Source organism: Hippocampus comes, unplaced genomic scaffold, assembly GCF_001891065.2.
Source record: "Hippocampus comes isolate QL1 unplaced genomic scaffold, H_comes_QL1_v1.1 scaffold69, whole genome shotgun sequence".
Taxonomy (NCBI): Eukaryota; Metazoa; Chordata; class Actinopteri; order Syngnathiformes; family Syngnathidae; genus Hippocampus; species Hippocampus comes.
This window is the reverse complement of record NW_017805505.1, coordinates 37,229-61,452: the sequence shown is the minus strand read 5'-3', so window position 1 is coordinate 61,452 and position 24,224 is coordinate 37,229. Positions and strand designations below refer to the sequence as shown.

The 24,224-nt window shown below is 43.4% G+C and overlaps 1 protein-coding gene across 1 annotated transcript in view; it reads left to right on the top strand.

Annotated features, from left to right (window-relative positions):
• lama2 (laminin, alpha 2) overlaps positions 1–24,224 on the top strand; it is a 106,854-nt gene that overhangs the window by 46,923 nt on the left and 35,707 nt on the right. Inside the window, exons 14-24 of the mRNA XM_019877588.1 lie at positions 627–791; positions 7,008–7,109; positions 9,349–9,560; positions 9,722–9,833; positions 10,079–10,192; positions 11,933–12,060; positions 15,206–15,292; positions 18,126–18,337; positions 21,284–21,390; positions 22,054–22,326; positions 23,207–23,387. Coding sequence (XP_019733147.1) covers positions 627–791; positions 7,008–7,109; positions 9,349–9,560; positions 9,722–9,833; positions 10,079–10,192; positions 11,933–12,060; positions 15,206–15,292; positions 18,126–18,337; positions 21,284–21,390; positions 22,054–22,326; positions 23,207–23,387 — 1,693 coding nt within the window. The remainder of the gene's footprint in view (positions 1–626; positions 792–7,007; positions 7,110–9,348; positions 9,561–9,721; positions 9,834–10,078; positions 10,193–11,932; positions 12,061–15,205; positions 15,293–18,125; positions 18,338–21,283; positions 21,391–22,053; positions 22,327–23,206; positions 23,388–24,224) is intronic.

The window sequence follows — 24,224 nt, the reverse complement described above, 5'->3', positions numbered from 1 at the left end:
TGTGTGTGTGTGTGTGTGTGTGTGTGTGTGTGTGTGTGTGTGTGTGTTTGCCCATGTGTTCAAAAGGGTAAACCAAGGTCAGGTTAATTGCATGACAGATGTGTGTCTGAGGTGTTCCTCACACACACAAACTGACAGGCTGACATGTGACAGATGTGCAGACTTTTTAAAAATAATTTGAGTTCAATAAAAAAAACGAATGGCAAAAAAAAAAAGTTATTGCGTTGCCACTTAGAAACACTTCATGTAAGAAGGCGTCATCATCATCTCGAATTCATTTCTTAATTATAACACGCATTCGAGTACAACCAGCAAGTGGGTATCTCATGAATGTGTTAAATTTAGCACATGTTTAAGTGTTGCTCATCAGAGGAGGTTGTGTGTTCTACCGCGTTCAGGTTTTTTTCTTTTCTTTTAATGAATTAGAGCAGTATTTCCCAACATTTAGAAAAATCTCACAGCAAACCACCAGACAAAAAAACATTTTTTTTTTGATAGTAAATGAGTAAATTTCAGATCTGTCACAGCACAGTGATGAGCTGCAGCGCAACAGTTGGGGAATCACCGAATTAGAAAAACTTCATAATGAACCTTGTCCGTCTTTTTTTTGAATGACTGTTGCGCAGGAGAGCACGCTGACTGGCTGGCACCTGAGCGGAGATTCGGGACGGATCGTTTGGCCAATTCACAGAGAGACACCTCGGTATCTAAGCGTCCACCATGCAGATGTGGTGGACAACTTTGGCTCCGCTTACTACTGGAATGCGCCTCAATCATACTTGGGCAATAAGGTGAGAGGTAGACATACTGCCAGGTGAAGTTATATCATTGTAATGTTATCAGAATGCAAGTCCGTATATAATGTGAGCTTGAAAATGAAAGACATTACATCTGTGATAGACAGCTAATGCACATGCAGGTCACTCTCCATTGGATTCCACTTCACCTTATTTACTATGCAGCTTCTTTTTTTTTTTTGCAATCAGTGACAGCTTTCTAACATTTTGAATGAAATTTTTCGACCAAAAGTTCTCTGACATTGCTCACAGTTTCGGCTGTCAAAACTTCATCGGAGCCGTCACCGGTTCCTGGTATCAGACAAAAGCCCTGTCGCGTGATCGTACGTGATCTGACAAAATCGAAGAATAGCAGAATGTACCGATAATGAGAGGCGAGAGTGTGAAATGGAGATGTGGTTAAAACAAAAGAAAAGATTTCATGTCAAGTGACAGAAGACGGCTTCAAAAGATGCCAAATATTATATTGCATCACCTGTGGACTGACTCGCACAAACAAATATGTGTGCTCTCAAAATGAATGGTCTGAAGCTAGCAGGCCTCGTGAAAACGCATCCCGCCGGGACACTCGCCTCCCCCCCCAGCAATGCTTCTCTGGATCTGCTTCTGCTAATGTCGCCGATTTGAACACGTGCCTTGTTTTCTTTTGTCACGCTAGCCATGATTAGACTTTTAACACTTGAGCTTGCAAATAGCTGGAATCCATGCTTGCGAAGTGGAGTTCTTCCAGAGCAGACTGCCTGTGATGTTTGTCTGGGTGTCATGGCTTCGAGGAAGAGACTGCTGCTGCTGCATTTCATTACTTCGCCGCCCGCAGGCGCCGGCTTGTCATTTCATTTATTTGTCTGTACTTCTTCAGCTTCATCCCTCCAACCTTCCCTCCATCTTTGTTTCTTTTTGTGAGGCCCCCCTCCTCTAACTCACCCTGTCTGTCTCTCCAGGACTCCCCTTTTCCCTCCTCCTGTTCCGCTATCATGCCTCGCCAAACTCCCCTCGGCTGCCCACCCCTGAGCTCCCCCCAACAAAAAAACAAAAAAAAAAAAACATTGCTTGACGTCATCCCACCACCACAATGATCTTCAGCAAGAAAGTGAAACGCAACTTGGTCAACAAAGACTGGGAAGTCAGACACATACACACTTTGTCCTCTCACTTTGTACTTCAAAATCAATCACTTTAGGAATTGTGAGAGTTGACGAGTTGAGAGTGAAGTTAAATCTATCCCTATCGGGGGCATCCCCCGGGGTCGGCGCAGGATTCATATTTATTTGTCTCCTGTCGCCGGAAGAGGATGTGTGTCTACGCGTGTGTAAATCACATGTCACAGTTTCATTTGGATCAAATAGTGGATGTGTGTCCTCTGAACTTCGATGCTTTCTTGTCCTGTCCTTTGTTTCTGTCTTTGACGGTCCACTTCAAAGTTGAGTCTGAATTGCAAGCATTTGTAAATAAGAGTCTCTGTCTTGCTGTTGACTTTGTTGTCTGATTTCACATTACGAGTGAGGACAGAGTTTAGCAGCTTGGCTGATCGATCACTTTGGACTGCCAGACCAGTTTCAGAATACGCAACGCTGACCTCGCCTTATCGGTTCTTGCATCGATGTCTTTTCGTATTACACTCTGTAAGTATGTAAACTACTTTACTTCTTCAACAGTATCCCCGTACTAGTACAACAACAAATCCAAATACCCATATCCCATTGAATGTGGTGCAGTTAACACACGCACGCACACACGCACGCACATAAATGCGCACACACATCGTCAGACCCTTATCAGTCAGATAATGATGTGTTTTAGTGGCGCTGCGGACAGCAAAGCAGAACTGATGCATCTGAACATGAGAAACAAATGCCTGTGTCTGCTCGGTCTGCGCGGACACGGTATGAAAAAGTGATTATTTGCTTCAGTCAAAGATCGTGTTACTGAGATACTCCGTGACTTGACACACAGACTCGCACACACAGACTAACACGCACACTACTACGTCCTGTTACTTTAGGGCCTGTCATTGGAAGTGACATGTGTAATGACAAGCTAGCCGCGGCTACATGTACGTCGAAGTATGTGCGTGACAATTCCCTCAATTCATGCATGACCTGCTGTGTCGTTCAAGCCAAGGATGCTCATTGGCCCGTCAGCACGCTAAGTGAATGCTTATTGGTCCAGAAAGCACGTTGTGTATTTTCTGGCTTGTCTGGCTCCAAGAGCTGCTCGTTCACAAGGATGCTCGCATCGCTTATCTGTTACGAACAACGGATGTCGATTCCGTCGCTCCATTTTTAGGTCAGATATGAGATTGTGAGCGTGAATGGGAATGTGTCCGTGTGCCCTGTGATTGACTGGCAAAGCAGTCTGGGGTGTACCTCGCTCCTTACCTAAAGTCAGCTCGAATAGGCTCCGGCTCAGCCATGACAGGATTAATGGTCGAAAATAGATGGATGGATGTTTTAGAGGTCACTGCTAACGCTGTGTATGGGAATCTTTTATTGGGTGGCTTTACTTCATTCACGGCCAAGTGTTGTTGTGTTCCCATCACTGATATTTGTCAGACTTGCCAGTGAGCAGAGTGAGCTCCTTGTGTTCAATCCCAATTCTTCTTGAAAGCGGTTCAGGGCTAAACAGCAATTCAAGCTATCGGCGGTTTCATCAGCTTTCAGTCAAAGTCGTCAAGTAGGCTAATGGCTTCCATCCACCTTGTATCAAGCTGCACTCGCGCATTCACTGTCACTCCAGATAAAGGCTGAAAAACAGGAATGGTCCTCGTTGGGAAAGGAGTGACAGGGAGAGAGAGAGAGAGCGAGATGGAGAGTCGTGGGAGACAAAAGGAATGAATGGACGTGTAACGGATGAATGTGTCAGTGGCCTCGTTGAACATCAACTCCGCTAAAACCTGACAAGCTGGGATTGCCTTACGCGTCAAAGTATTCACGTTAGTGTGAAAATCTGTTTTCGTTTCATCTTCCCGGTATGGCGCCTCGTCCAACAACACCCGCTAACGCAAGGCAGAACCTCGCCCCAGTTTGTGCCCCTTTGACATATCACACTTTGATAAATGAAATCACTTTTTTTTCTCTTCTTCTATGCGAGAAAATATTTATCTGTCGGGATCACCGGCCGTCAGCCAGCTTTAAGAGAATGGATGCGTGAGACATTTGTGCGCGGCGTCACTCCTAATCCGGCGACGACGGCGCGAGATGGATTTGCCCATTCCGCTTTCTCTTCTCCTCACTTCCCTCTTCATTTTTTCCTCACTTACACGGCTGAAAAGCTGCCCTTGCATCAATCACTGCGGATGCGTGCCGCTTTTTGTCAGACAAATAATTTGCTGTCTCTCACACACACATTTGTGTGTCTGTCAAGTGTGCGCAACGGGGCCCCGCGCGGCAATCCTGTGGTCCTCATGGGGAAATAAATCATGATTCCGTGATCCTGTTCACAATTAGTCATCATAAAAACATAACACGATGGGATATGCAATTTAGTCAATTTATTGGATTAGGACACAATCTTAATCTCGCACTAAAATGTATTCTGCGGAGTCTATGGCTGTATGACAAGAAGATCATTTGAAATGACAAATGAGACATTTTTAGAGAGGAATTGTTTATCGGATTTGTCTTTTTGTCTGTGAAATTTATTGTTCGGATGTAATAGCTCTCGTGGAAAGTTTTTGTCTTTGTATTTTCTTTGTTTATATCGTGTTATAGTAAAACTATCTTGGGGATATCTAATCAGTCTCGTCCACGATTCGTACGCTTAATCCCACCCCGCCAGGAAAAAAAAAAGTTGCAAATATATTTATAATTAAAAAAAATAAATAAATCATGGCCGTCTGATTGGAGGAAATAAAAATAGGTCAGAACAACAATTTTACTTGCATATGTAAACTTCTTCGACGCTCGCTTGGCAAACGCATGGGAGGCTCTGGTGGGATTGCCATGGGAAAACTAAAGTGTGTGTCTGCATGTCATGCTTTATACCTAATACCCAACACACACTCCCGAGAAGAGACTATAAATGTGATGCAATCTTTTTCCTCATCTATCCCATGTTTATTTTGGTTTTAAATCATCCCTCTGTGTTTTTAAGCCACTTTCTGCTTCTTGTATGCTCGTATGACGCGCACGACCCGATCAAATCGTGCGATGATGCTTCACAATTCCACGCTGGCCGAGTTGACTAAAATGATACTTTCTCAAGGAGCCGCGCTTTGCTTGTACCGGCAGCAACGTGAACTTTCTGATTGGGGTTCTGACCGAGAGGATGATACCTTCTTCCTCTTTATTTCGGTCACCAGAGTTAATAACAGGCTTAGTGAGCTCTCAAGGGGGAATCGCACTGATGTCTTTTGTAGCAGCCAGTGTGTCAGTGCCGCTATTGTTCTTTTGTTTCTGTCCCCTCTAATTCCCCCCCCCCCCCACCCCTCCCCATGCTTTCAGACTTTCTTGCACTTTTCTACTCCCCACGGTGGCTTTCTTTTATTTCCTCTCCCCAGTGCAGAGATTCGGTCATTAGGTTGCCATGGCAAAAAAAAGCTTTGATTACTTCCCACATTGAATGCCTGAAATTGAAGAAGTTGTGAGCATTGAACATCTGACGCATTTTCTTCTGACACATGCTTACAACCCCTGAAACAAACACCCCCCCAAGAAATAAACATTTGGTTAACTCCAAGTTAATGCATTATTGCATCATGAAGTCTTGACAGTCCAAAGACAGCTGAAACTTTTGTTACTCGTTAAAATCACAGTCATCAATCAGAATTTTCGCCGTTTTGAAACTCAGAAAAGAAAGAACGTTCGCCAATAAAAATTATTTTGTTGTTGTTGTTGTTGTTGTTGGGGAGCAGTACGATCGTGTGGCCGCTTGTATCATCATTTGCACTATTACGACACAATATTCAGCGCTGGCTCCATTTGATTAGATGGGTCATCCGTACCGGAGGGCATGCCGGTTAATCGTGAGGAAGATGATGCAGCCCTTCCATGCCTGATTTTACTGGCGTCCAGAGTCCAAATCAGCAAACGGGGTTGGATAGAGAATAAGTGTTAGTCAATAAAATGGTCAGTACAGTGCGCGTTTTCATTCAACTGTGTAATAGGCGATTTCTCCTCCAGGTCTGAGAACGAGTGCAAAAGATGGGAGAGGTTTACAGGGGCATTAAATCCACTTTGATACTCCTCCTTGCAACTTTCCCTCTCTGTCCTAAGCTCAGCTTCTTGTTCCTTTTCCTCAGCATTGTCCGTTTCTTGCGGTTTTACTTCTTATGCCTTCACTTCAACCCCCTCCCTTGTGTGAGCGTTCAAGTTGCAGTGAGAGGAATAAATTCTGCCATCATGCTGACACAGCGTTGTGCTATCTACTGTAAAGCCGGTTCTTGGATAGGTGACAGAAATACTCGCGCTCTTATTACATTTAGACAGCATATAAAGTTTTGTGAATGAGAAACCATCAATCACTAGTTGACCTGTATTACCCTGACTTTACTACTTTGGAGGTTAGATAACGCTTGGTAACAATATGATTGGAATAATATGTTGAGATTTTTCCATTGTCACTTTTCATATTTCACTTTTAAAAAAAAATTTCAAATATAAATGAATACATATAAAATCAATCAATGAAAACGTTTTTAAAGGGGAAGTCAACACAAAAATGTCTTTGCTATGCGGCCGCACTCGTCTGAACGCAATAGCCTGATTAATATTGTGTTTGTGGAATATGAATTACGTTAACATTAACGTTTATATACTCTTCTCAACTCTAATATCCATTGCCTTCCATACAAACATATCCCAATTATCTTAAAAGGGACAGAGGGCTTCATGACAGTCGTGCTCCAGCATTGTGCAATATCACCCACCGCGTACACTATCTGCCTTTTAATATCAGGCATTAAACCATGTCATTAAATATTTGTTTCCTTAACGGCTAGGATTTAAAAGACATTTTTCCAACTGTCGTGGGCATCATCAGTATCGCCCCGCATATTTGCAGTGTCAGCAAATCCTGCTAAATTGTTTATCTAATAAACAGACATACCCAGACAATGCACAGTAATTGGGAATCCAATGGCGAGAGTGATGTTTCAGCACATTGCTTGCGCTGCATAGAAATGGGATGGGAAAAAGTGTTTGTTCAGATTTTTGTCTTATAATAGAAAAAGTGTCACCGGGTTTACATTTTTTTTTTTCTTGTTGTTGTCAGTTACCAGCCTATGGAGGGACCATGGTCTACACTGTGTCTTACACTATTGATCAGCAGGACCAGATTATTAGAGTCACTTCGGAACCAGACCTAATCATTGAGGTAAGTCTTCAATCGCCTTATCTCCAAAGACTCAAACATTAAATTACAGTGCATTTTTAAATGGCCACACCCACATTTGTTAATATAAAGGCTTGATAAACTGAACTCTCTTTTGGCTTTGGCCCATTAAAACTACACAAATGACACGATGGATGTGTGCACACACGCACAGCACTAAATACAGATCGTGTGTTGATGAATGATGATCGACTTATGGCATTAAAACAATCTATTTAAAAAAAAAAACAAAAAAAAAACGTATGTGACTGTCATCACATGCCAGTGGTGATATAATGAACAGCAGCAATAGGCAAAGCACAATAGCTTACATAACTTGAATCACAAAACTGCGTGTACATGTGCGCGCGCTACTCAAAAACTAACGACGCAACTGCAAATTGTTTTATTAAAATACTTAAAAGCCAATACTAAATAAAACCATTGCAGGATAGTGGGAAGGAGAACCATTGAATTGAGGCAAATGAAATAAAGATGGACGGTTTTGTAAAATAAAAGGCAGACAGCACTGAATAAGTCATTTAATTAGAATGAATGAAGACTAATTGGATGATTCATGGTCGAAGCAGGACAGGGAAAGGCAGAAGTATAGAAAAAGAGAATGAAGGAAGTACAATCAGCTAATGTTATTTAAAGACATGTCACCGAGAGTGACAGACTGGGAGGAGGAGGAGAAAAGGAGAAAGACAAGCGTCGGCCGCGTTGTCAACAAAAAGCTGCTCGGAACGATGACAATAACGAACCACCTACATGCTGTCAAGCTGCTAGCGGTCTCTCTCTCCGTCTCTCTCTGCTGTCTGTCTCACCGAAATCAACCCTTGCAACATGCGGGATTTGTCTGACAGCCACCAGCGAAGATGCAAACGTGTGAATTGGATGCATCTGGAATGGATGAATGAACTTTCAGTTTGTATTTGTTCATTCCCACGTCTTTTTGACCGATCCGCATCATACAGCCACCTCTCTTGTTCAGGTTTGCAGGGAACCGGGACTCGTAACAACCGACTCCTCCCTATCAAATTCAACCCAAATCAAATCATGTCAACAAATATGGTCGACAGAAGCATGTTTTGGGAATGCGGGCGGACACTGATGAAAAACACTCAGACTGTTCGGCGGACACGCTAACCGCCGTGCATCTTTAAATCAAACGAAAGACAATTACGGTACATGTATCCTTGCCTTGTGGCTTTTCAGCATTAGGCCGCATCACTAAATAATTCAGTATCTCTGTCGATGGTGACACAAACAAAAGTATCATATTTCCTCAAGTAGTGGCCATCCCTCAAATCGATCCCGTGTTCATATTAGTTACAGAGTCTGTCATCACTTCAGTCGAACAAATACTTGAATCAGATAAATTCAGGATGGGCAAAGAAAGGCGCGAGGGCCACATACAGCCCGCTGTGCTCTTTAGAATCTAGTTTTTTTTTTTTTTTTGAAAAAAGTTTAATTTCCATTGTTGGAAGAAAGCCACAAGTATGTTTAGCCATTATACTTACCACTCACATAATTTCTGGTGTGGAGCCGGCGTAAACCCCCCAAAAAGACATTTATTTACCAAAAGGGAAAATAAGGCATGTGGAAAACTCAAAAGACTCAAAGAACAAAATCCCCCAAAACAAGATTCAAAGTCCCAAACAAAGATGGTCAACACAGTCACCATAATAGGAAACATGACATGACGAGGGAACTAACAAGGGAACAGCATCGGCTGCGCGACACGAGTCAAGCGCGACAACAAACCCAACACGGAGTGAAAGAAAGCAGCAAACAAGCTACAAAGAAATTGACGAGACAAAATGGCACCTCTGGACAAGAGACCGGTGGATTGAGGGAGATAATTGGGTGACACAAGCAACTGGACTGACGAGAACGTGTGGCAACGAAAACCTAATGAGCAAACAAAACACGAAAAAAAATCTCTCTCTCTCTCTCTCAATTCGTTGTTATTTAATGGCTTATTGGGATGATGGGCTGACGTTTTCCCCACCCCTCCCTCTCCATCAGCGGTCGTCACTCTATGTTAAGCGCTACATGCCATTGATCTGTTCTCAACAACGGATCGGCACATACGATGCTCGATTCACTTTTCAGTGAGCCTGTTCACAAAATCTTGACAGAATTTGCAGCTCTTTCTGTTTCTTCCAAGGTCATTTGGATCTTTTTAAAGGACAAAACAACTTGTGAGCGTTGAATGACGCGTTTCTCTCTCCGACAGGGCAGTGGGATCAAGATTATGGACAGACGGTACGGACGACCCGTGTATCCGTCCTCACCAAGCATCAATAGCATCGCTCTGCTTCCTGAAAACTTCCTGGTTTCAGACACTGCTCAGCCAGTCAGTCGCAGGGATTTCATGACCGTCTTGGCCAACATGACCAGACTGATGGTCAGAGCCTCTTACAGTACAGAACCCAGTGCTGTGTACAGGTATAGGAACACCTTGAGTCAACGGATCCCACACGATCTGAAATGACAATTGTGGGTTGTTTTTTTTTGGGGGGGTGGGGTTTCCACATTTCGATGAGCATGAAATGAGTTGAAACGAACGACCGTTTCAAAAGTTCTCATGTGTTTGTGTGTTTCTTTAGACTGCACTTATTCTCCATGCAAGTAGCTTATCCCTTTGCCCAAGGAGAGCGGAAAGCATCGGCTGTTGAAATGTGCTCTTGTCCACCCGGATATGCCGGAACATCATGTGAGGTAAATGCACTGAAAGCAACTCTTCATTGTTTTCTCAATTTGACATTAGCACCTCCATATTAGCAACGCGTTTTACCCTTGGGGTCAGTTTGGAATAAATGTCTCCAGAAAATGATAAACCGGTAAATCAATTTGTTGGCTCAGGCACTAGTGCATAGTAGAAGTAAAAACATAATAAATACTCCAAATTTCAGCACTCGAGAAAGTCACTCCATCTAATTTCCACGTTGAATGGGTCCTTTTAGGCTTGTGTTGCTGGATTCCGAAGAGTGGATGGAAACCTGTACGACGGTGTGTGTGAAGTGTGTCATTGTCACGGCCATGCTGCACAATGCCACCAAATCACAGGGCACTGCCTGGTAAGTTCAATGTCAACCCCCCCCCCCCCAAAAAAGCACAAGGACGGACTGGGATGGAGGACGATTATGATACGAATAAGGACGGAAGGGTACCCAGGTCGCGGACGGAGGGTGACAAAACAGGGTTAAGTGCCCATCTCTGGAAACAGACACCACCTAAAGGCCGTTTGAGGGAAAGCAGTTTCATACAATCATCACACATACACGCCCATATCATCCAGGCCGCTGTACACATTAGCATACGCACGCAGACGCAAACATGCGCACACACAAGCGCTGTGAAGTGTGTTGTGAACGGCAGAGAATGAACCCGGTGGCAGATTGGTGGGTTGTTTCTTTTTTACTCTCTCAAACACACCTCGTACACGACGCGAGACAGCTTGACAGTCAATCACTCACTCACAGACACATACACACACGTTTCCATATTCATTCACGGTGATTGGCAGACCGATCGAGGCCCCAAGGCGGAGTGGCTGAATATTCCTTTGGCTCGGCAGGTTAACGCAGCGTGTGCTTGTGTCAGCAGTGAGGAGATATTTGATTTAAACAGGAACTGTACTGGAACACACATACAGTGCATACTTGCGCGCACACACACACTTCTGTAGTGCAGCTACTTGAAAAGAATACTTTTTTTTCTTTTTTTTTTTTTAACCACCAGGACAAGCGAATTGTTTTAATGTTCCCATTTTATTTATTTCTATTCAAATGCAGTGTGTGACAATCACTTCTCACCATTACGACCGTTTTCTAAATTGAATTACCGCCGTGTTTGACTTTCACTCATACTCTCGTTTGCTGCTTGATTATGAAGCACATCGGTTACAAAGTCCTGGCTCATCTCCTTGAGCCCCAAGCGCTCGGTAACTATGGTAACAAAATGCAATCTGATGCTCATCCTGTACCTCATCATTAGCCTTCAATTCCTCGGGTTTGTTTCTCCTTTTGCTGTCGGCCTCATAATCTGCAAAAGCGTTTTGAAGAGAAACCTTAATGTTGTTCTTCTAGTCATTTGTGAAAGGGTTTACCCTCCATTTTTGTGATTCTGTAAACCATGTTATCGCATAAATATGAACTCTTCATATATTTCATTTTTCATGATACATTTCTCTTTGCATGTATAAAACATTCACGATCCTAACATCAAAGGGTTTGAAGCAAATAAGAAAATTACCATTTCTTTTTTTTTTCCCCAGTTCAAAGGGCTCTCTCACTTAAAAATGACCATTGAAGGACAGCACAAAACTGCTGAACAAGAAACCACCATTAAGTGCAAGAGCTCGTTTTGTACATTTTTTTTCCCGCAGAAAAAAATAACTCACTCAAAATGTCAATGTTATTGCGGTAATATTTTTGTCCTGCAGATCATTTCAGCCCCACAAAAACGTTTAGGCCTACCCACGTTGTATTATAGGGCAGCACAAGACGTCATGTAAGTGCAACTAAGACATCTAGTCTGCTATCTAGTGGTTGAGACTACAACTTAAAACTACAGTCGCCCTCTGTAGGTTCGCAGTTTGGCACCTGTGGATTCGCTTATTCACCGATTTTTTTTTTTTTTCTCTTCAAATTACAGATCTTTTCCAGTTTTTCTGGGATCTTTTTCTGCCTGTTTTCGTGTAAAATGTATACTCCACATGATACGATGCTGTTGTATGGATGGCAATAGGTGGGTTTTTTGTATCTTCTGCCATCTGGGACTCACCGAAAACAACCTATATTGTATTTTTACTCCAGGACTGTGCCCACCACACCACAGGCCCCCACTGTGACACCTGCCAACCTGGTTACTACGGCGATGCCACTCACGGGTCAGCTACAGATTGTCAGCCCTGCGCCTGCCCTCTCAACGTGCCAAGTAACAAGTAAGTTATCTCGGCACCGAAGCTAATTCTAAAAAATTGTCCTGAAACGACTCACTCTCGCCGTTGACCTTTGGGTCCTGTGGCACTCAATTGCTTCTTTGACCTCTCCATCATCATCATCTTCTCCGCCCTTTTACTTTCTTTTTTTTTTTTTTTTTTACGGCATCACAGAAAAACAGCCGCTGCCTGATGGTAGAGATCAGAGCAGTTGGTGTAAATGTCATCAATGTTGGGTAGAATCACTGTGAGAGCCACCCAAAATCCGAGGCAGCTGGTGACTCCATCCCCTGAAAGGAAGTTAAAACCTTTTGGCGTGTTGCCTCTCCGCTGCTCGGCTAAAATCACAGCTGTCTTGCTGAAGGAACCATATTACTTGAGCTAATAAATGCTGGGTTGCGCAATGAAAATTTGGATCGGCTTGAAATAGACATGTGTTCAACTGCTATATTTCATTTTTTAATTATTTTTTTTTTTATTAACATAAAGACTTGTAACATAAAAAATGGCAGGGGGGAGATTTGACAGATTCTTCTCTGTCTCACATCCATTATTATTCCAACCAGGTCATCAAAACAAAATACAAACGTAGGCATGGTCAGGCCAAACATCCTGGAAATGTCTGACAAGGATAAGGTTCTGCTGGGAAACAATGTTCTGATAAACCTGCTGCGGATGGAATTTGTGCTTATCTCCTCGGAAGCCACAGTGTTTACCAATTTGGAGCTTCATGCTGTTTACACATCACAGTCTGGATTCACACTGCAGGTCTCAGTGCCCAATTCCAGTTCAATGCCCTTCCGGTCTACTCACCCCTGTTCAAATGCAAGAGGATGCAATATAAAAATGAAATGATTCCTAAATATGACCAGTATTAAACAGCATCTATAACCTGTACAGACCAAATGGGCAAGAAAAAAATTAATAATAACAAAAAGAAGCAGATACTGTGGTTGCACAAGTGTGCACACAAGACAGCATGCGGAACACTCTGGAACCTTCCTTCGTTTGGGGCGGAGCCTGAATACTATCCCCTGCCAATCAGGGACAGCTACTTGTGACTGATTGCAATCTCTGCACCTGAATGACTCCGCCCACTACTTAACCCAGGAAGGAGAGACTGTGGACAGAAAGAGAACACGTTACAAACAACAAAGGGCATGATACAGACTTTGTTTTGACTTCCCCTACAACAGGTTGTATTGTTCCCAAATGAGTTGTTGATGTTATCACTCACATTAATGGTAGAACAACAACCTTGCATTTGAACAAGGGTGAGTAGAATGTTTAGATCCAGGTCCTATTTGTTTGTCTAATTCTTTCCAAGTACCTTTTTGGTGATATCCTTTTTTTTCTTGCTTCCGTGCATAGTCGTAACTACAGTGGACAGCAATTCAAAAGCTGTTTTGTTCTGTCTTGAGTGCTGAAGAAAAAGTTGGGCAACATTCTTGACAGTGGGTGCTTGTATGTGATCCCATTCATTGCCACCCACTGGGTCAGCCATTTTAAGTCGCAAAAAAAAAAAAAAAAAGCTCTTCAAAAAAGTTGAGGCATAGCCAGAATTGCAGTGCATCAAAACTCATGCATCTAAAAGAATCCGTCTTTTTAACAGTTATCCACTGTAAAGTCTTAGCCACGACGCATGGAGGAGTCATTTACTAGGAAAACTGCATGTATTTTTTTTGGTAAGTCGCAGTACCCCCCCCCCCCCCGCCCCCCTCACACAAACAGCAGCTGAGCATTTTCATGATGCAGTGGCGATGAGCACTTTTTCAAAGAGCGACACATCTCTCTTTCAGCCTGCACGGCTTCCCCAGTATTCCCGTTAACCTCCCCCTGCAGTAATATTAGCCTGCAGGTGCCAGGCCTGCGGCCCCCTTCGAAAATAGCCCTTTAGATCCACCAAAACCTGTCATTCAAACAGGCGGTCAACTAGACAGACAGTTCCACTTTGCAAGAATGTCAAAGATCTTATTAATGCCTTCGGGGGGGGAGAAAGAAAAAAACTTCGGTGATTTAAGGAGAATCAATCCAAAATCAGTTTAGTATTCAGTGTGGTTGCTTTTCATTTCCACCTGGGCTCAATTAAGTACATCCTATGTCGTTTTCTGTCAGTTATCGACATCTCGCCACAACATCTACTCTCATTTACGTGTGCACTGAAGAAAATTAAATTCATATTTATTTTTCGTACAGAAGTCAATTTCAAGATGTTCCCCCTGTAATCGGAGTCATCTCCGACGCCATGTTTTTGCTGGATGAGTTTCTGTTCGGTTTATTTTTAATTACTTCTTCCATCCATCACAGCTGAGATCAGGATGATATGGCTTTTAATTTGCGTACTTTGAAAAAAAAATAATAATATATGCATCATACAAGACCTTGCAAAGACGATTACATCAAAGGAGCACATCCAGTATTCTGCCTTCAGGAATTGTTTACATATTGATTGGCACTGCCACAGTGATATTAGTATTGTTTATATTTGCATTATTTTAACAGCATAGTATTGTCAAAATATTCCAAATGACTCACACAATTTTTCTCTGGAGCCTCTCCCACAATTAAATTTACGCCTAGAATTTTTTTTTACATTTGTATATCTATATTTTTACATGTTTTTTTTTCCATGCAAATACTTCCTTTTATTATCTATATTCAGTCGCAGTACAAAGCTTGGCTTCACTTTCTCAAGTTACTGAATGAGAAAGTGTGTCCAAACTTTTTGACAAGTGCTGCATATTTCTCCTGCTGGGCCAGTTGAGCTCTCACAGTCAGCTAATGACCCAGTATGAGCTCGGAACCCGAGCCAGCAGAACTATCTATAGTTTATGGAAGTGGGAGGGTGACTCGCTCTCACTCGACCTCACTCACACAAGCCTTCATTTAGGGTTCACTTTGAGAGGAAGAGTGTTTGTAAAACCCGAGCGCACAACTTGCGACGTGTGTGAATGTGAGAGCGTACGAGTGAAAGCCGGGACAGGTGTGTCTGTGTGTATGCAGGGAGACAAACAATGGCCCTAACCCATCTCTGTCCTCTCTTCCTCATCGTCATTCTCGCCGCCGCCGTCTCCGCTGTGGGACAACGCCACGGAATTAACAATCAACAACTTAAACTAAAACTTTGGCATCCCGGCAACCGCGACAGTTTCAGCCCAACTTGCCACCTTGGTGAGGGAGGAGACCTGCTGTGCGACCGGTGCCAGCCTGGATACACCGGACCGAGATGTGACAGGTAACACACACAGACGCGAGAACGGTTGCACTTGCGCAGTAGCGATCCCTAAAATAAATAAATAGAACTACTTCACCAGTGTTGGGGGGAGGGGGTGCTTGTACCTCCAAAACGGCATGCTACATCACCCAAATTGTGACATCACCGGCACTAGCGATTTGTGTAGATCTCAAACGACAAAAGCTTAATGATGACCTCACATTGTGGCACGTGAATGTATGTGCTTCGAAGTGATTCAATAAGGTCTGGTTGAAAACCTGCTTATTTTTATTGTTTTTCTTTCGTATATTTCCTCCCATCCGCGGCAGTCAATCAATGACAAAAATCCTCACTTATCCGATAATAGCCCGTCAGGTCTTTCTCTGTCTCGCCTCTTAAGCTGCCCACCCTTTGAAGCTGACTTTCTTCTTAATGGACAGCTTCTTTAAGCCTTCCTGACAGTACTCTGTCAGCTTTATTGTATAAAACCCTCATTTGCAAGACATCCTGAAACACATCGTGAAGGTTGAACCAATAGCGGGGATTGGCCTCATGCGGCGCATGGAGCTGGTCACTGTAAAGAAAAACAAAATCGCTTTCTCCATGCATATGAATACTCCTAGACAATATGATTTTGATCATTTCTGACTATTTGAATATGTACCAGCACGCCCATGTCTTTCTGTGCTTGGCTCATTACGTGTCTGACATTCAGAATCATCAACTTTTTAGTTCTATTATAAGTCTGCCTCGCTGTGGATTACTCGTCTGCATGCTATGATGTGGCTGGATGACACATGGGGAGTAAATATAGACTAACCCCCCTTTAGGCATGATGGATTGCATTTGCCTGAGGGCAGAACACTTAAAGTTGAAATGTTAAAATTGTGGCGGCGCGGCGGACGACTGGTTCGCACGTCCGCCTCACAGTGCAGAGGTGGAGGGTTCGATTTCGGCTCTGTCCTTCCTGTGTGGAGTTTACATGTACTCCCCCCACCTGCGTGGCTTTTCTCTGGGTACTTGCTGGCCTGCATAGTCCGCATGCCTGGCTGCGCTGTCCACAGCAGAAACTCTGAAGTCTTTTTATAAACGCCACTAGCCTCAGGGGTGAGGCAAAAAATGACTTGCTGTCATTCCAGACTTTTAATGACAGATGGGCATCATGGCTGTTGCAGTACATACCAGTGACAAATATGGACTCGTCCCAAAACTGGGCAGCCCGCTTAGTGGAAGTCAACGGTGCTCAGCGGGAACAAAATGATTTCACGTGTTGAAGAATGACATGAGTGTGACAAACTCTGATTTGTTTGTTACACGGATTGTATTTTCAAACCTGAAATGCAAATTTTAAAAAAAGTTGTAGACAGTTGTGACTTTGTTGCTATCCTATGAAAATACAAAGATGCCACAAAATTGTTCCATCAGAGCCATAACAGAAGACCTGCTACACACACAGAATGCAGCGTTCAATAAAAAAAGTTCGCTTCAATTAAAAAAAAAATAGCACAGCCACTTATGCTTCACATCACCTCTTCCAACCAGTGAGGAGACTTTAATTATAATTGGAATCGTGATTATTTAATTTGTGCTTGTTCTGTACACCTTTTGTGTAATTGAATGCTCATTCCCTGCAAAATAGGAGATTTAATAAATAAAAAAGGCACGCATGTGTTCGGGCGCGATCAAAAGAAGCTTTTAGCAGGGAATGTTGTCAAATGCAGCCTAGCCTGTGCAGTCTTTGCTAAGTGAATCCACTGACAGATAAATTGGCCAAATGTCCCTGTTAACTTGCTCCGAGCCATTATGATTTAATTGACCGTAAAGGTCAGAATCCAAATTTTTGGGGTGGCCAACCTGATTGGACAAGTTGAGAGAAAATAAAAGGGATCGCTTCTTTAAAAGGTCATCAATGGGGGTTGTGCTGTTTCTGACTTTGCTATTTGAAATGTGAGCAACGACAGTTCGTTTGAAGACATTTTTAAACACTCGACATCCTAAAGTAGACGCTGTACCAATTTGTGATTGGATTTGAAGTTCGTGAATTTTAGAAAACGGAAAACGGAGTTGCATAAACGGCACAATGAAATTAGCCATATTTGGAGTTCGACTTTTTTCCCTCCAGTGCACGCATTAAATTTGCTGCCAACGCCCGAGTCCTGTTTACAAATAGTATTGCTTCTCCGGAGCTTCTTTGGAAATGAAATGTTACCGTCAAAAAGAGAATACAATGGAAGGCATCACAGTAATGAATTTGTTTTCGTATTTTCCCGATGAACTTCTATCTTGCAGTAAAGTCTGTTTTTCTTGACACACACACACACACACACACACACACACACACACACACACACACACACACTTGAAAGCTAATAAACCAGCCGTATTGAGTACCACAGAGGGTCAGCGGTAATAATGGCTGGCTGCTCTTGACTCTTTCCCACTCGTTGTCCTTTTCCGCTCCCTCCTCTCTAAACTCAATTCTCTCTCTCATCTGAAGACTCTTCTCTTCCCCTCTTGTCCCCCTCTAGTCCTCTCATGCACCGCACTCCTATCTATGTCACCCATCCGTCCTTATTTCATCTCAATCCGTCAAACTCCCACCTACCCTCCGCTTATGCCATGGAGCAGCACTCCAAGTCTTAGCGTTTGGACTTCCTTTAATTAAGAACCAAATAAGAGCATGTCAAAGCAGAAATGATTGGAACAATGTAACAATTGACACTTGTGAGTCCTCGTAGTCACCGCATACAATTCCTTTCCCATTAACAAATAATTCATGTTGCCTATTCAGTCAGTAGAAATGACCATTTTTTTTTTTTTAACCTGAATCTTCCGTCACTCTGCGTCCTCCTAGTTGCTCCAACGGGTATTACGGACAGCCCACTGTCCCAGGAGGTTCCTGCCAGCCCTGTGATTGCCACGGTAACCTGGACCTGTCGACACCCGGCAGCTGCGATCCAATCACAGGCCAGTGTCTGCATTGTCGACATGGTTACGGTGGCGTGGCCTGCGACAGCTGCGATGACGGATTCTTTGGAGACGCCATCTCGGCGAAAAACTGCCGGCGTAAGTTAAGAAAAAAAATAAAATAAAATTCTGCATCTTGAAGTTTACCACCCTGGTGTCAACCCCACAAGAGCCAACGCCGTTGTCTGCCGTTTGGCCGGCTATCGGCTAGTGACTAGACATGATGCCTTTTGAAGGAGCGCAGTGTTTGGTGTGGAACATTAGTGCATTACAGGAAGAACACGAAAAGATGCGGATATTGCACACAATAGATGTTTTTCCCTTTGCGGAAAGCTCAATTGTTGCAAACCGTTGTCTTTCATCTGAATACAGAAACAGTCAGTGCACCATCTGGGGTGTGTGCGCCGCGCGTGTTTTGCTTTTGCTCCTCGCGCGCCTTCTCTTGCTCGGCCGGCTACCTACGAGCAGCTGCGGAGGTGTGATGTCGGAGCGGGCTCACTGGCAGCCAGCTGTGTTCAAGAGTGACAACGCAAAGTCTACCTGGATCCAAAGCAGAGACACATGTGCAGATGTTGCTTGTCTGTGAAAACAGACCCGCGACGAGCGATAGGCAGGCTCCCCAATCGGCAGGCAGATCGAGCACAAAGGCAGCTCGATGGGCCGACTTTGACTATTAATGTATGTTTGATAGTTCATTGTTCTGTAGCTGTTTTCCCCTCCGCCCAAGCTAAATGGTTATCGATTAATCGGCCTGATCTATGGCGTTGCTCCGCTGCTGATTGGCTGCTCATGTCTGAGAGATGGAGGGGTTGTTATTGATCCTGCGCAAATGACAAAAGACTCGCAGGAATTATTAAAAGACAATAAGTCTCTTTCTGACTCTCTTTATGGCTCCAAGTCTTAATGAACTTTATTGAATGGCGCCGCAGAGTTTGGGTCAAGTCCATTTGTGTTCCATTAGACTGTAAAAATGCCACGTTTTTGGGGTTTGCTTTGAGGTCAGCTTTCACATCCGCGGCCATTTCTGCCGTATAAACATCCCTCCGGTCGACATTAACGCACGGTTTCATTCATTTTTTTTCCAAAGTGAGCCTGTGATGTGTCTGAGCATTCAATAACAATATAACACCAACTATTTTTCACTCCAGGAAAGGTTTTCTGGACATTGTCGAGTAGATATGTGAATTGTTCCATCACAGGAAACGAGCGCCGACATCGTAATTCAATAACGTAATAAAGGTTCCGTCCTTTGACTTAATGAAGGTTCCGTTGATGCTTCGTAGATCAATAAAACCTCGGGGATTATTTTGAAATAACACAATTTAAACTCTACTCTTGCCCTGGCAGGCGGAGTTCAGTTTATGGCAGAATGCTTGATTTTTCTCTGTTGAAGCTCAACTATCTGAGATTGCAAATATTCATGGCTCTATTTTCTTAGACGGGCACATGCGCACTTGGCGTAAAAAAACCGGCATGTCTTTATTTAGCGTTGGGCATTTTGTATTACGCGCCCTCGTGGCACCTGACAATTTGGTGACAGAGCGGACTCGACCTAATACGAGTTAAAAGCAGCTAAATTGGTGCGCAGGTCGTGCAACACGATCTGTACCTATGCTCATCTACAAAAATACCAAAAGTAGGAACATTCTACCCCGAGTTAAACTGCACTTGCTAACCGCAAGAAAATATACCAATATTATTGTTTGATATTATTTAAACAAAGAATAGGAGATATAAAGCCCTCCCCCTGATAGACACGTCCCGCAATCTGCGGTTGAGTCGTCAACTTGAGGAGGATCTGACTTAATGGCTTCGTTTTCTGAAAATAAACAGACCGTCACTTGACTTGTGATGAACTGACCGATTGCTTCGTAACACGGGATCGTTTCCATGCTACACAAACACTATTATCCGCTCATCAAAGGACAGCGCTGACGAACAACACCCCCAAAAGCCCACATTTCAGGCCGCAACAAGGCTCGCATTGTGGCGACCGACAGAATGGAGTCCAGATGGTCCCCCAAAGGGTGAAAGCGGAGGGGCGAGAGACTGTTTGAGCGAGCGTGTGTGAAACAGTTTTTAGATGTGCGTGTACACTTGTCTGCATCAACATTCATTTGCATGTTTGGATGCGCGGGGGTGTGCATGTACTGTTATAGGTACGCGCTTGTCTGCGCTTGTTGTATTTGTGTGCAAAGCCCAAATGTCTTGTTCCGTCGTGTGTTTGTGTGTGTGTGCGTGTGTGTGTGTGGACATCTGCTGTAGCCTTTTTTTTTTTCCTCACTTTCTCAGCCCACACTCGGGTCTGTCCTTCTGTCTGCTTTGCATCTAACAGGAGCTGAGCGCGTACATGTTAGGCGAGCTCTTCTTCTCTTTAGATGGACTTCTTTTTTCTTTTTTTTTTTGTCAGTGTATGTTCGTGTCTGACAACCTCATTTGCCAGATGGGAGTTCTGGCTTTTAATTGCTCTTCTCAGAGGCTGATTGGCATGTAAGGTACAACTTGCAAATGCACATTTTAAATAAAGTTGAGAAGTAGACTGGCTCTCAGTCAAGAGCAGACTTCCGAGGTTTTGCAGTCCTAATTTGCACCAGCACTGAATTTCAGGCCCTTTGTCATTTTATATATTTTCATTTGCTCAAACTAGTGGCTGTCACTCTAAAGACACAATCAAGGAGAGAGAAAAAAAAAAAACACAGACACATTAAAAAGCACATTTCTTAGCTCTTTGGAACTCTGTTGCTAGCCAAAACAGCAGCACTTACGGAGTTACATGAACAGTCAGCTGAATTGAAAGTTCGGGGCTTATTACATATTTTAAACAGGTTCACAACTCATTGGTAATCATTTTAAAACAAGAATGCTCTTCTTGCTCAAATAAAGATACTTGGCTTGAAGACTTTATTTGGGAAGAGAAGAGCCTTGCCGTAAAGTGGATGTCAACAGCTCATCCTGAAAAAGACCTGAAGCACTTTAACGTAGCGTGAACTCTTACAATCCACATCATCGATGCAAAATGTGACTCTTCTTCTCCTCCTGTTGCAGCCTGTCAGTGCCATATTAATGGCTCCGTCTCGGAAGTCTGCAATAAGCAGAGCGGGCGGTGCCAGTGCAGGGCAAACGTGGTTGGACGCCAATGTGACGACTGCATGGTAAGTGTTTTGACATGCACCATTTATATTTTGATGATGATTGTGATTATTTCATTTTTTCATTTTTCATTGTTTCCTCACAATTACACATTAAGTACAAGGCAAACTTGACAGGTTTTTTTCCCCCCCAAGCCTTAATTACATTTTGGAGCAAGTGCAAGCTTGTGATAAGACGCGCCATATTTTTTTACAGAGCGGTACAGACAATGGAACACACAAATACAAAATAAAAACACCCACAAGCAGCAACGGTAAGGCAAAGCTTAGCTCCCGACGCTCACACAAAGAAGACTAATTGGGCCACGCCCCTTAAAGGACCCATACTCCACTTTAGCTGTTGTGACTTTCGACTGGTCTGAACATAACTCTCCCTCCAAATCAACAGACCAGAGTATTACAAAAGCAGAATAGTGGAAGCTGTATTTGTACGTTTTTCTTATTTAATGCACATATTAATTTTACAATGTCAGTTTTGTGATTTTGATTACGAGTTGTCATGTTTATCAGAAATGCAATACGAGAACCAAAGTGAAAGGATTGCTATCAAGTCTTCTGGTTTATTTATGTATTTATTTTTGTTTTTGCCAGTCATGATCTAATTTCTCTTGGTGTCATACGCCCACCCCGATATCCCCATTGTGATCTTTGTTGTGATTGGTCCAGCCTAATTACTGGTGGGATGCCGAGCGTCATGTGTGCACGGCCTGCCGCTGCACCCACCTCGGCTCCGTCTCTCAACGCTGCGACGTTGAGGGCCGCTGCAGCTGTCGCCCGGGATTCGCGGGCATGCGCTGTGACCAGCGTCGCCAAGGTTATGAGAGGCGGGAGACGCGGCGCCCGGTGGAGCGCGTCCCCGTGGAGGCCGTACAGCGAAGATGGGGCAGCCCATCTCGCACCGGGGGTTGTCCTAGGGGCGCATACTGGCCCAGTGCAGCGGTAACACTGCACGGGAATGATGGTGGCATGAAGCATGGGTGTGTCTATTGCACAGGGGTGTGTAGTTTGTTATTAACAGATTTTCAGAATTACTTTTTTTTTTTTTTAAATATATAATCTTAACAAGGGGCAGCACATGCCCAGTCCTGTAGTAGTTTGCCTCACAGTTGAGGTCCAGTGTTCACAACCATAATGAGGAGAAGCGATTGATGGATGGATGCACGGTCCCACATTAAGCCTTTTGGTTGGCCATGTTGTTATATTTCAATAATTTTATATTTAGCGTCTTTTTTTCCACTTTTTTTTCAGTATAAAATCAAACTGAATAGTTCACATTTGACATTTTATGGGCTTTTTAATTTTGTTGAAGCGATTCCTTATCAAAGGAAGAGTTTATTATGAGATTATAATTTGTATCATAACACATTTTTGTTTCCCTGGATGCAGGAAAAAAAAAACCCCGAAACGTTGGTTGTTGGCGTTATTTTACAGGGAGCAAATGTTTCAACCCTGATGTGTGCTTTTGACGTGTCCTTGTTCATTTGTGGGATTTGCATGAGTCCCTGTCGGATGACCCAAAAGTGCCCTCTTTTATTTTGTGTTGCCTTTGAGGACATCAGACATCTGTCAAATCCACAAAGAGAATTAGAATCAAACTGTTTCTTGGCCAAGCATGTTCAAATAAAACACACACGGATTTGTTTATGGCTGTTGATAACACTCACCTACTGTATATAGTCTGTATTTATGTACAATATACACAACAGCGTTGACGCAGTACACGAAGACACTCGAGTGTGCCGTGAATTTGGCGATGCTTTCAATCGTTTGCAAGGCTCGCCCTCCCCTTTTGACCTTGTCTGGTCCTTTTTGCCTCCAGGCTCAGACGTACGGCCTGGCCACGGGTGGACAGTGCGTGCCGTGTCACTGTAACTCCTTTGGCTCCAAGTCGTTTGACTGCGACGAAAACGGTCAGTGTCGGTGCCAGCCGGGAGTCACCGGACCCAAATGCGACCGCTGCTCACGAGGATTCTTCAACTTCCAGGAGGGAGGCTGCACGCGTAAGCAAAGCTAGACTGTCCGGGCAAATTTGGAGAGTTGGGGGGGGGGAATTATCACTCAATACAATGAGAATTGTATCATCGTATAGTGATTTATTTTCTCGACGAGCAACACTTTATTAAAACGATTCGCCTAATTTAAAACATTAATTGTATGGTTTATTTGGGTTTTTTTCAGCAGCATGAAAAAAAATATCCAAAAGCAATGCAAACTACAGTCGCTAGCGGTAATTATGATGACTAAATAAAGAAAAAGCTCATCATGTTAGCAAAGCATTGCCTTGACATTTCACATTCAAATCGACTGAATTCAAGTTTTAATTGCACATTCACAATTTTGACCTTGCTTCGGTGAAACGAAACCTTCGTTGTCAATTGTCCTCACAAAATGTCGTTTTGAAATATCCAAGGTTGTCAGCACTTGCTTTTATAAAAACAGAATGATGAAGGTTGGCCGCTGTGTTGATGCTGCCGTGACTGTCAAAATGAATGGCTCGGCGAGTAAAATGCTTCATGGTAAAGCGGAATAAAACATGTTACCTTTATTTAAATGATGCATATACTGACGTTCACTTTATTAGAAGCCAGTTAGACCCCTTGCACCTTGTACATTTCAAATGCTTTTACCCCAATAAAAGGCCACCTTTTTCCTCTTGCAAAAAAAAAAAAATCCCGGCTTGTAACTAATAACCCGTTTTCATCCACTATTATTCACAGAGATAACGACCTTCGTCGGGATAAAGCAGTTCAGATAATGGATGGATGAGCCCATTGGAAATATGTTGTTTGCCAAAACAGCAGCACACACTCAAATGCGTAAACAGTTTCTCAGACAAA